Genomic DNA, 13,259 nt, shown 5'->3' with positions numbered 1-13,259 from the left:
TACACACAATTCCAGTGGGGTGCACCAGAATTATTCTTACTGACCCTGGAAATTACACTCTTAATCTCCCTTTTTCATTTTCTATCTCTTTTAAGGCCTGTGCTCCTAACAGGTTAAAAACTGCACTGCAGTCCCTTCAATTATCATTTGTTTGTTTCTATTAAAGACAACCATTCCCTGTAGCCTCTACTTTAGACCATAACATTTATATTTCTACTTGTTCCAATTTGTAATCTATTATTTCTTGTTCTTACTCCATTAATTCTTCCCTCACTCTGTCTCTATTTTGGAAGATCTCCTCTTAATATTTTCAAAATTAATTATTTCTCCCTTATATTTCTTGATTTTTTCCTCTTCTGCCTGTTCTCCTGATATTTTGTCTAATTTAGTATTGTATTGTTATTGTTCCTACTTTTGGTATTTTTGAAAATATACCCTCAACTTCTTTGTTTTTACACTGTATATATACAGTGCTATTTTTAAATCTTACAACTTTTACTTTCTGTGCTCACAGTATTTCTGCTGAGGCTATTGTTTCATTAAATTCTTCTATTCTCAATGGTCTCTGGATAGAAGAAAAAGTGCTAATAGATAAGTTCTCTCTCTCTCGAACTTATGTATTAACTTGTAACTAATTACAAGTACACGGGATTACTCATTTTAACTTGAATAATCAACCCTTTCTGGGTCATTTCAATAATTCGTCTTAGAATTATTCTTAGTCTAATCAAGTTTTATATCGAGTCTGTTACGCGTGTATCGCGAACGCCTGGCCTGGAGTCCTCTAATTAAGGTTTATTATGTTAATGTTGTCTTGTTTCCGTTTTCCTTAGTTTTGATTGGTGGTGCTGGGGAAGGACCGGAGATAAAACGGAAGGAGGTGGCCTTGGGAGAGGCAGCTGCTCAACGCCGTTTCGCCATTTGTTTACCGTTTTGAACTTGAGTTAGGAGCGGGGAGTCTCAGCTGTGGGTTGTATTTCCTTTCCCTTTGTTGCTGAGCTCCCCGTCTCTCATTTTGTGGTTAATTTGTGAGTTGTTTGAGTTATAATAAATATATGTTTTTGGATCACGCACTTCGTTGTCGATCTTTTATGTTATGTGTCCCTGAATCCTAGACTCATATTTTGTGGGACCGTAACATAAATGGGGGCTCGTCCGTTTTTTTTCGAATCGGTTTTGTGGCATTTTTACATTGTTCTCGCATGAAATGCAGGTGAGTGAAGTGTGAATCTCATGATCCGTGGTTTTGCTTGCCTTTGCTCTCCTGTTAGGCTGAAGAGGTGTCGTCCTTTGGATGTCACCTAATTTTGTTGTTTTAATAGTGTCACGGGAACGCGGTTAGTGTTAACTGCGAAGTTATCTCGGGAGCACGTCCGTAAGATTTTGTGTGGTTGTCTATTGCAGATTGCCTCACAAACTTACTGGTTTATAGTGCATAAAATCCCGCCGCAGAACTGTGTGAAGAGTAAGGGTTAAGTTAGAGAGGTGAGATTTTGTTAGGCAGGAATAGCTAGGGAGAAGCTAGGGAGGGATGATTCTTGGTTTATATTGTACACTGTCTATTTTGAGTAATCACTTCACTCTACAGTGCATTTGTATTTTTGCGATTACTTTGTATTTTGTTGTTGGCGGCTTAAGGCTTGACGCGGTTTTTTTCGCGGTTCTTTCTCCTTTTTAATCCTACACAACGTTTATTGTATTTTGAGCAATTGGTCAATGATCCTGGCCAGAAATCAATGATCAATCCCCCCTACCACATTGGGCGCCATGTTTTATGTGCGTAATAAAACACCTTTTACCTTATTTTAATTATTCTCAGGTTAGGTAAAGTAAGTCCAATCTGTCCTAAATAATAAGCATTTGAATTTCCATACTTACAATATTTAGAACACATAAGACTTCTCCGTGGTCAGTTCAGCTCAATCTTTTGTTAAACAGAGCCTTATGGCAGGCGAGCTTCTTAATTTCAATTATATATATTTTTATTTTTGCGTCTGACTGGACATGCCATTCCAGCTCTTTTTAAAGTCCAACTTTTTAACATCTTCAGATATCCCCTCCTGAAAACCCCATAGGACTTGGTCATTAAAGCCTGTCGCCTCTTCGTCCTTCTTCGGACCTCTTCTTGTTGCAATCTGTGTCTCGTCAACAACACATAGACGGTAATGATTGCATTCTTCTTCTTTCTTTAGCAAAGCTATTTCTAATACATTTTCAATTTATATCTACTCTGCCATTTGCTTAATAAATGCTTACAACATTCAGTGTGGTATGTTTTTCTTTATAAACCATTTTCTCAATAAATTATTTTTAACTATTGCAGTGTTTTTCTTTATAACAACACTTTCATTATATAAGGTTACCATTATGGTAGACTCCAATACATAAGTGCTTCATACACAAAAAGACATATTTATAATGGAAAAATGTGCATATTCCATAACTATATATATATATATATATATATATATATATACATATATATATATATAGCCTATATATGTGTGTGTGTGTGTGTGTTTACCTTATTCACATACATCTGCATTTTTTGATTTACTATCTCTGTACTGTTGTTGTCTCTGTGTACTGGAAGCTTCCTCTGTCACCAAAAAAAGAAAAGAATTCAATAATCTCAATAGATACTGCTTCATTGTGATCTTGTTACAAGGGACACAATACAATATTATATAATTTATTTTCTTGCCATTCAGTCATAAATTAAAACATTGCACCAACCCTCCAAAAAATGGTCTAGATTTTGAATGGACTCTTTTCACATTTCCAGGGTTCTCAGAACCTTAAGTCGTCATAGGTAAACTTCTCAAGCCCCTGCCCTATAGTTCAAAATTATACAAAATTGCCCGTCAACAATTATCAATAATATTGTGGTCAATAAAACAAAATCCATTTGAATTATAATTAAAATGACAACATGTACAAAACAGTCAACAACAAATCACTCAAAAGTAGGAAAAACCCTTATCTTTACATATCTGCCGCCAGACAGTCTGAGATGTCATTAGGCTTTAATTCACATAGAAACATTAATCCACACAGACATCAGTTGTGGTAAACAGAAGCTCAAGCATGTTTGCTTGACGTGCAAGAACCAGTGAGGTTCATTCTCATGTGTTATACAGCACGTTTGAACTTCCACAGGAACCAATGAGGTTTGAATCGAAGAATAATAAATTAAGTTGAAAAGTCTGCATGTGTTGGTGAATGACAGTCTACCTTTAATGAATGATCCAGGTTGTATAATGTTATAGTCCAGTTTTGTAACGGGAGAAAATGTGAAATGGGGAAAAAATGAGCGAAAAGAGAGAGAAAATTAAGTGTTTTTTGAGCATTCAAGCATGACAACAGTCTAGTAGAGCCCAAAAACAAGTTCACTTTGAAAAATAGCATAATAGGTCGCCATTTAAAATTCAAAGAATGAATTAACTAAAAATGTGTTTTAAATCATCATGATGGAAGTTTAATACAAGCCTTTTATTGTACAGAAATGTTTTTGTTCATTTGTATTTAAAGGTGCTCACATTTCAGAGTAAGATAAATCGATTGAGAATCAACTATAAATGGGAATTCTAAATGAGAGCAATACATGTACTTGCAAAAATATTCAGAAAGTTAGAAAGACTTGTTTGATAGAGATGATTATTGAAAGAAATGTTCTAAAGTTGCTGGATGTACATAGTTATGTTAAATTTACACATACATATTGATTTGATTGTGTGCATCAGATTCGAAGGCGTTTTCTGCATCTCACTGCCCATGTAGTGACAGCAACAACAAAGCATATGACCATAGTTACCACACACAAAGAAATGACAAGAACTGTCAAATTCATGCCTGGGTTTGATATTCCTTGGGGTTTTGGATTAGGGAAGATCTTTGAAGCTTGAGCAATGTTGGAGATTTCAGATTTCGCATTTTCTTTGTCTTCAGACTGAACTGCAAAGAACATTGTGGTGCCATTGTGGATTGTGAAACTGAAATTGAATGAATGCTGTTCAACTGATCCAGCCTCGTGCGGTGAGACGGCAGTTGTGTTGAATGCATGACCATTGCTGAAGCTTTCTCAAAGCATTTGAAGGTCATAGCTCCACCTGATCTCATAGGATTTCGCTTAAAGGAAAAGAAACATGCAACGAAGACAATCAAATTTACATTATTTCATGACGCCTGTAAACGTCACCTCTCTCCGGTGGCTGTTCTGGTAAAGCTTCCGACCTCAAGTGATTCCTCATAAACTGGAGGCTTTGGAGGGTTCAGCTCTACCACACCTGAAATTCGAGGAATATCATGAAAAAAATTAGTTGAGGAAAATTGATAAAAGTTTGAACAGTTTCCTTTAGGAGTCTCAATCTCGCGGTTTACCGTTTACCACATTTCCAGGTACGTATGGGGCACCACCCCTTTTTTGGAAAGTAAATCTGGCTTGTCCATTTTGATTCTTCACTCTTACTTTCAAGCTGCTTCTTCCATTTTTCATCTGTGTGAAAAATCTGGAATAGATGCCATCATCTTTGAAAGCATCAGCTCCTGTAAAACAATAAAGCACTTTTGGATAAATAGTGTAAATCTGGGTTGAGTGCACACTTCAAACAAAAATGATGGGTAATTTACCTGCTCCATTGTCCAGGAGTTGTAATGTTTGTGCAGACCCAGATTCAGACTCCAGCGTAGCCCACACTTCAGCCTTTATTACAGGCTTGTACAGCGCCGCCGCTCCCACCACGCGCATCACGCGCTGTGCGTAGGGCACCAAGTGCTGAGGGGGCACCAAAAATAGCCTAATGAAAAAAAAATTATAATGCCGATATTATTTCATTAGCCTATAGAAATATTATTAGGCACATTTTAGCCATGTATATGTAACAAAAAAGGGGGAACAAGATAATTTAATTGCTCTAGTCTAGAAAGTACTGCCCTCCCGCGTTGGTTGGATGGTCCGTGCCGGTTGTTCGCGCGGGCTTTCGCGCGGACGAAGTTTGACAGACAGATAGTAGGCAACTTTTTGGGGGAAATGGCACCTAAAAGACAGCAGGAGTTAGGATCTGAGAAAAGAAAGCAGCAGAAACTGCGAGATGATGCCCGTGCATCACTTGCAGGTAAGTCCATGTTTATTCATTCTTAAATACGGGAAATGTGCATGTGCAGCTGCTAATCGTAATGCGCCTCGAACTTGCTGACGTTAATGTTAGCAAACTATGTTATTATAACTTATAACTTCGGTGCAAGCTAAATTGAAATTTTACTGTTAAACATTACCTAATACAAAGCAATACATTAAGCAACACAAATAACTGACGCCAGCTAGCTGTTACTTTCTTTACTATCTTTCTTTAGATATTGAGCAGTAGTTTATGGTTTATTTTGACGTGACGGTGGTTAATAATACTTTCTCAGTAGGCTAACAGTTAACTTTAGCAGTCAGTGCAGTGCACATGGTAGGCTAACAATTCCTGTTAAATAAAAAATATAAAATGTCATTATGAATGATATAAAGCAAACAATACTGTTTAACTGTGTGCATTATTGCACCTCATTCTATTATGCTTTTATATTATATTATATTATATTAGATTTATCAAATAGTTGATACATAAGGAATAAAGGGGGAGAACTCCTTGGCTGCCATGCTTTCAGTTTTAAATGTTTATAATTTTTTTCCAGTATGAGATTCTTTGTTTCAATATTTTGTCTAATAAATGTAATTTATTCAAAGTGACATTGAATTTGGGAAAAACATGTCTGGATTATTTTGAGAATTTTTTTTATTTTGCTATTCTGTTTACTGAAGAAAAGTTTGCACTTTCAAATGTGTAGTGTGTGTTGGCTATTCTACATATGTTCACAAAGTCAGCAAAGCTGTGAAGATTTTACTTTCTCTTTTTAGTGTTCTTAAGTTTTATACTGTGATGCTGCTATTGTGTTATTGGTATTGAGTTTTATGTTATATTTATATCGGGGTGGGGGGCATCATAAAGGAATTATGCTTAGGGCACCAAAATGGCTAGCAGCGGCACTGGGCTTGTAACTCTGACTGACCTCAGCAAACACTGTCATAGGTTTAGTGCCGTCACTTGACTGCTGGTTCATGTGGGCTTTGACTATGATAGGGGGAACATCAGCACGCACCGCTTGACTTGTTACTGTTATAGTCAGAGACTGAAGTAACTCCGAGTTACGTCAGTGACTGACGAATGGGGGTTTCGCTTAGAAGCCTATCACCTTCGAGTTCTTACAAAACGAGCCAATGGCAAAACAATGCCATGGGTCTGCGGAATTTGCATAGCGCAACTCCGCCCCACCGTGTGGGTATAAAAGGAGCAGCGTGGCAATCTCGCAATATGTTTTTGCTTCGGAGCCGAGTGTTTCTTCACTTCTTTCCACTGCAAGCTGTCTACGAGTTCTGAGATACAAGATGATCTTCAGCGGTGTTGGTATGACGGCGTGTTCTATCAAGATCTTATTCCTGCTGTTGGTCTGTGCTGTGATCTGCCAACAGTGTGTGTTTTCTCCCTGGGTGCTTCAACACTGCTGTTGAGTTTTATCCGCTCTAAAAGAGCTGCACGCAGTGCGTCTTTTTAAAGATGTCTCATCCGTGTATTTCTGGGTACGGTAGACAGATTAATTCTGCTGATGGGCACGAACGCTGCTTAGCATGTTTGGGCTTAAATCACACTCAGGCAGCATTCGTGGATGTGTCATGTTCTCATTGCAGGAACATGACCATCTCAATGTTGCGCTCGAGATTCAATGACCTCCGTAGAGGTATAGAGTCCCCTCTGCCACACCCCAATCTATTCCCTCCACGAGAGGGGATACTTTGGCTGGTGGCCAGGGTGATTTGAGACTGACGGTGTGGAACAACCTGACGAATTCTCCTTGGGCCACACCCCCCTCTTGCACATTGCAACCCGTGAGGTTTCCAAATGAGGTTTCCAAATTGCCCGAGTCTGATCCAGAACTGACTGCCACGCTTTCCTGGGCAGCTACGAGCATCGGGCTTGTGTGGAACCCTCCGCCATGCCCCTAGCGCTCACGGCTTGGCGATTGGTTTTCGGGGGTGGCGCGTGCTGACGCTCGTCAGCACCCGCCCCAATTCCTTTCTTCCCGGAAGTGCATGAAGAGGTCATGAGACTGCTCAGCGGTCTCTTCTGCCTTCTCTGCCCTCGGTGAGGCCGCGGCCAAAGGGTGTGCTGGGGTCCCCCCGGTGGAGCGTTCTGTGGCAATGCAACTGTGTCCCCAGAGCGCCTCCACCTAGCGTGGAGACCCTAAGCACCCCTCCAAAGCCTGTAGGTTTTCGTCTACTCTGGTGGAAAAGAACTATAGAGCTGCGGGGCAGGTTGCCTCCTCACTGCATGCTATGGCCATCCTCCAGGTCTACCAGGCCAGGGTGCACTGTCCTCAACACAGAGCTGAATGTTGTTGTGGAACGCAACCTAGATGAGATGGTCAACTTCCTTCAGCCATTCTCTGATGCACCAGTGAATGAGCTGTTCAGCGGCCAATGCAGAGCTTAGATTAACACTTTCAAATAAACTTTAGCAATAAGGCTTAATTCTGTATTTTCAAATCACATCAACATTACACACCATTCATTATCTTTTAAAATAATATGTATGATTAATTTGCTTACATAAGAAAGGAAAGTACACCAATTCAAAATGCCATGCCATACTGACAGTATTTTAATTGTAGTACACACATGTAGTTTTTGGTATTTATGTATATGTTGTGTTTTTAACATGCATGTTCAGGATATAAAACCTTAGCCCACTTGCCCAATAGCCATTCAGAATATTTAAATTATATGTATAAGTTTGTGCCTTATATTGATATGAATCAATTGCTCATCTACACATTTCACTACACACAATTCATTCAAATTAGAGACATGAATACAATAATGTCCATGAAACTCCAGATAAACATATATCATCTTGTATACTTAATCTAACCCCTCAATTGTATTAAAACTGAGACGTTCTTATGCGTATTGGCTCATAGGATGGTCATTCCACTCAGGGAGATGAGAGATCTTCTCTTCTGTGCTGGGCTGGATGGGCCAACCCCACGCTTTGAAGAAGGGGGACAAGTTCATGTTGACCACCTTGGAGAAGGTCTCAGCATACAGATTCATCTTGCCTGCATTGTCATTTGGCACTCCATTCATAGTATGGTAGGCAGTAAAAACTTTCTTAAAAGCATCCCAGCCAAATCTTTCCTGAAGCTTGAAAAAAAAAAAAAAGAAAAAAAAAAAGAAATATGATGGAAGATTACACACAAAAATGGGTATAAATATATATGTTTTATATTTATATAATTATATTTTTTATAATAATTACATAAACAATTACAATTACATTTTTCAATTTATTTATTCCGCATAAGATTTTATTGTTTTGTTTTTAAAAATTAACCTTAAAATAATGAATTATTACTTCTAGGGCTCACAAATAATCCATTATTGCTTTAATCTCTCTTTAAAAAATTACAATACTGGCAATGATGATGTAACCAAAAATGTACATTATCAAACAATGTTTTAAAACATTATACACAGTCTGTTCTTACCTGCATGTAAGTCTCGAGTGCCGTCCACATTCTCCAGCTTTTTAAATCCTTTCCGCCACTGTGATACATCTTGGCACGAGCCTGACGCTTTTCTAGAGTGATGGCTGGATGAGCATTAGCTCTATTAAATCGCAGAACTTCCTCATGTACGTACAAGGACCACAGGTTGCAGGTGCACTCAGTGGTGTGTGGAGGGAACTCCCAAACTCCACGCTGCTGGTTATGACCCAACTCATGAATGGCTCCCCAAAGACCACTTTTATAGGCTTCCTTTACGTTTATTAGTGCTGGGGCAGAGTTGGTTTGCATCATGATGGGATATCCAGCATGCATGAAACCTGAAGGGGTGAAATGGGGGACGTGTTATCATCAGAATTGTGAGAATATAATAGGTAATAACGGCATGATTCTGTTGTAATAGTGATGTTTTTTTTTTTCATCCCAGCAATAGTACCACTGACCGTGAGAGATCTGAACATCTGCAACAAACCGCTCCTTGCGGGGCAACTTGGCAGGCCTTGCTGCCAGGTCAGTTATGCTTCTCATTATGGTATCCCAGAGTGTAGCCACCTCATCAGGGCAGTCCAGATTCCTTATAAATTTTGATTCTAATGTGATGATGATGTTCTCAAACTCAAGTTCTGCCCAGGGGGCAGGTGCCGAACGGATCCCGCTCACCCAGTCAGCTACACTAGTCTCTCCTGAGGGACAGAACAAGTTTTATCATGTACCTTTAAAGGTGATCTAAGTGATATTGGGTGACGTCACTTCTTGTTGACGTTCAAAGTATTGTCAAACAAAACGGAGGCTAGCTAGACACTCCCTCCTCCTCATCCGCGCACTAACCCCCCAAATCCCTCTTGTCGGTTATTGGCTGGAACAGTTTGTTATGTTTCGTGGTGCGGGTTAGCCTAGTTTGTTTTTCTTGCCGTTTGTGGAGCCTGGGCTGTCTACAGAGACCGCGTTTTTTTGCAGTGTGTTCAGGGGACAGGCAGCTAGCGGATAGTGAGGAGATGTTTGCTGTATGTGACAAAAAATGTTTTGGCTTAAAAAATGTGTGACATCGCTTGTACATTTAAACGTTCTGAATAGAAACCTCACTGTGATTCTCACTGAATATTAATCAGAATTCAGAATCAGAAACTTAATCTTAATCAGAATTCTTACCAGATTTGAAGTATGGAGCCTGTACTGAGACCTGCATGACAATTTCCACCCCATCCACTTTGCTCTGGGGAGGTGCTATTAGGTAGATGAGCCCTCCCCACAAATTCCAGACCTGGACCATTTCTGTGTCCAAAGGGAATCGCTCATGGACCACAGGAGCCCGTTTCAGGATGTTTGCTCCACCAATGTTATCTGTCTGGCAACCAAGCTGCACCTACATAGAGTATCTCATCATGTTAATAACATGCTATCCAAGCCCTATGTGTAATATGGTTGTATCTAGACTGACAAGTATAACTATTACATACAGCACCATTCCTTGATTGGAAACATGTATAAGAGTAGACTTTATTGATTACCTGCCAATTTTTCCCAACGATCTCTGGAGGTACTGATATGTACGTCTTCATACCATGAGAAAGATATACGCCTGTGCTTATCCATTCTTCACAACCTGAAACAAGTAATTTTATAGTGCTTAAAATAGTCAAACTAAACAAGGAATAACATTTTTCCTCCTTCATTTGGCAAGAAATCTTTCATACCTGCAGTGTTAGCACTGATCCGAACTCTTGCATTAGACACAGTGGGCAAGTTGGGTCTGTCCTTGATGATGTATGGAAGTAGGGCATCAGGATTAGGTGACACTTTGTATAGCTCAGATCCAATTTGGAGCATCAGGTGGTCTTTAGCACATTCGACAGGACAATTACTGCACACCTGTGGAACACCTACCTTCTTCACTATGTCACTAAGAATTGCTACTACTGAGGTGTAGGCAGCACTGTCATGAGAAGACATACGAAGGTAACTGGCACAGTCACTGCCCAACTGCTTCAAGCAGCCCTGTTCATGAGCAGTCAATTCTTTCCCCAGGCTTACATGTTCAGCAAACCGCTGCAGCATTCTACGAAAGTGGTACCCCTCTCTACAACTATGCTCTATATCTAGGGCCTTATATAAGCCTCCAGCCAAGGTATTGCCTAAGAGACACAATCCCATTTTGTTAAGAATATGATTTCCTGGGTATTTGGTCATCACATTGCAGCCACAGTGGGTCTGAGCCCAATACCAGGCATGACCCCCAATCAGAAGTCCTCCACCTTCAGCAACAAATTCTTGGATCTCTGCACATTGGGCATCACTGTAGGAAGTGCAGACGTAGACGCTTAGATCTTCTCTGAAGCCGGTCAACTGGCAATCTAAACCTGATTTGCTCAATACCCCATGGGCTGCTTTGAGGCTGGGTAGGATCCCAATAACACCCTTCCGACCCTCATCAAGCCACTTGATAGCATTGATCATGAATGTGGACAGAGAGTCCCGGCCCAGGTAGCCTTCATGGGATACCAGAATTACTCGACCTTGTCCATAATAAGCACCAGCAATGAATGCTTTTCCAGCAGGAGTGACTGCAGTGGGGAATGCTAATGGTCCGTGCACCATCACTTCAGATGCTATAGCCCCTCCTTTGGTGTCAAACTCAGACACACCTTGTAGCAGGAACTCTAGATCATATTTGAAGTCTTTGCCTATTCTGAAAAAAAGACAAGACAAATAGTGAATGTTTTTTTAAAGAATGGGTAAAAAGCAAAAATGTGTGCTGAACTTACGATACAGAAAGCCAACTAGTAGGGATGTTTCTTGGAACAGGAAAGTTGCCAACTTCTCCTGGGAGTTCAGAGAAATAAATTCCTGCAACACTGCACACCTTGTTTCCTGGAAAGTTCTTTAAAGTGTTTTCTTGTGGATGGTCATAAGACCAACTCCATGCTTGGCCAGCAATGATCAAACCACCTCCAGCTTTGAGGAAAGCAACCAGATCCTTTGCACAGGTCTCAACACAGTAAGCATCTGTGATATATATAGCTAACTCATTACGGAAGTCTCCTAGCTCTGTCTTGATAGGGCAATAGTTCAAGTTTTCAACTACTGAACGTAAACTCCTTTGAATTCCTACAATGCCGGCATCACCAGTACATGGCATAAGCCACATTAAAGCATTCTCGACGAGGCCAGGAAAGCGTGTTAGGTATTCCTCATGTCCCAACACCACTATACGTCCCTGACCGTAAAGAGATGCAGCCATCAACACCTGACCTCTTGGATTCATGGCAAGTGGAAAGGCATGTTCACCTATTAGTACAAGATCACTGGGCACTGCTTTTCCTTGGAAATCAAGCTCCTGCAGCCCATACATGAGACTGTAGTAGTCCTTTTCGCGTGCCATGGTGAATTAGTTCTGTTTTAGTAAGTCACTAAAAAAAAACACACACAGTTTTAAAGGGTCTGAACACTGGGTCTGTTCAACCAGAGTGCATGCAGAAAAATGATACCGATTGGTTTCAGTCCTACACAAAGACAGAAAATGAAGTCAAGTTTCATATATTTAAAAACAAATAGAAATGTAATTTATAATGTATATTACGACATTTAATATACAGTAGTATACACAAATCTGAAATAAACACATAATTGAAACTTTACTTCCCATCCAATCCCAATTGTGACTACAGATGTAAAAATTGCAACTTGATATTAAATTGCACACACTCAACTTTATCTGTAGATACAAGCATGCTCAAATGACTTTCCTTCTTAGCTTTGTGTAGTGTAGCCTAACTACTCTGGGAATGTTTTTGTGGATAAGAGTATGGCTCACCAATAAGGAGCACGCCCATAAATACACTTTTTAAATTTTGTTTGTTTATCTAGAAACCACTGAAGAATAACAAATTTATTAAATGTTTAATTTAGATTCCAATATAAACTGAGAAATTTTAGCAGCAGTTATGATGATTATATCAAGAGATTCCTGCCAGTCCTGTTCTCTAAAATAAGTCAATGGCTGAGACTCTCACCCTCATCCTTTGTCTTTATGCATTTCCTGACCATTAAGCTCAATGTACAGCTGTGCTTTTGTCTCTGTGATCATGTGAAGGTATGGGTGGTACTGTCAGGCTGATTGGATCATTTGAAGGATAGTGTTATGCTGATTAAGGCCTGTTTCTCTTGAGCAAGCCAGATAACCTGCCAAACTGGTTTTCACTTGATTGAATCAAATCAGGCACAGGGAAATGACCCTCTCGTTCACCGGGGTGAACTCCAACACAGGGTGGCTGAGCTGGGGGGCTATAAGCAAACCCACACCAGCCCGCCGCCTCTCACCATGGGCAACTCCAGAGTAGTGAAGAGTCCATCCTCTCTCGAGGAGTGTGGTTCCAGAGCCCAAGCCGTGCGTAGAGGTGATCCCAACTATCTCTAGTCGGAACCTCTCAACCTCACGCACAATCTCAGGCTCCTTCCCCGTTCCACGTCCCTAGACCTAGCTTCCGTGTCCAGGGATCAGGTTGCCGAGGTTCCTGCCTTCGACTGCCGCCCGATCCTCTCAGCAGCTGCCCCTTACGGTCCCTCCTGCAGGTGGTGAGCCCACGGGAAGGCGGCCCCACGTCGCTCCTTCGGGCTGAGCCCGGCCGGACCCCGTGGGGGGGAGGCCCGGCCACCAG

General features: G+C 40.6%; 1 protein-coding gene and 1 long non-coding RNA gene across 2 annotated transcripts; both read right to left on the bottom strand.

Moving 5' to 3' along the window:
* Window positions 1-4,257: 4,257 nt before the first annotated feature.
* LOC307166795 lies at window positions 4,258-4,714 on the bottom strand. The gene is made up of 3 exons (XR_013822697.1): window positions 4,630-4,714; window positions 4,381-4,545; window positions 4,258-4,286 (listed from the first exon to the last, which is right to left on the bottom strand). It is a non-coding gene; the product is annotated as an uncharacterized lncRNA (long non-coding RNA).
* A 2,939-nt stretch (window positions 4,715-7,653) lies between these two features.
* Window positions 7,654-12,661, bottom strand: LOC307166786 (TRPM8 channel-associated factor homolog). The gene is made up of 8 exons (XM_079885440.1): window positions 12,615-12,661; window positions 11,367-12,011; window positions 10,299-11,290; window positions 10,113-10,207; window positions 9,754-9,967; window positions 9,048-9,287; window positions 8,587-8,924; window positions 7,654-8,242 (listed from the first exon to the last, which is right to left on the bottom strand). The coding sequence occupies exons 2-8, from the start codon at window positions 11,981-11,983 to the stop codon at window positions 8,000-8,002; spliced, it is 2,739 nt and encodes a 912-aa protein (XP_079741566.1). The 5' UTR covers window positions 11,984-12,011; window positions 12,615-12,661; the 3' UTR covers window positions 7,654-7,999.
* Window positions 12,662-13,259: the final 598 nt, after the last annotated feature.

The sequence above is a fragment of the Squalius cephalus genome, assembly GCF_949319135.1.
Source record: "Squalius cephalus genome assembly, chromosome: 11".
NCBI classification, from domain to species: Eukaryota; Metazoa; Chordata; class Actinopteri; order Cypriniformes; family Leuciscidae; genus Squalius; species Squalius cephalus.
Note: the sequence above shows the minus strand (reverse complement) of the source record. Positions and strands in the feature narration are given on the sequence as shown.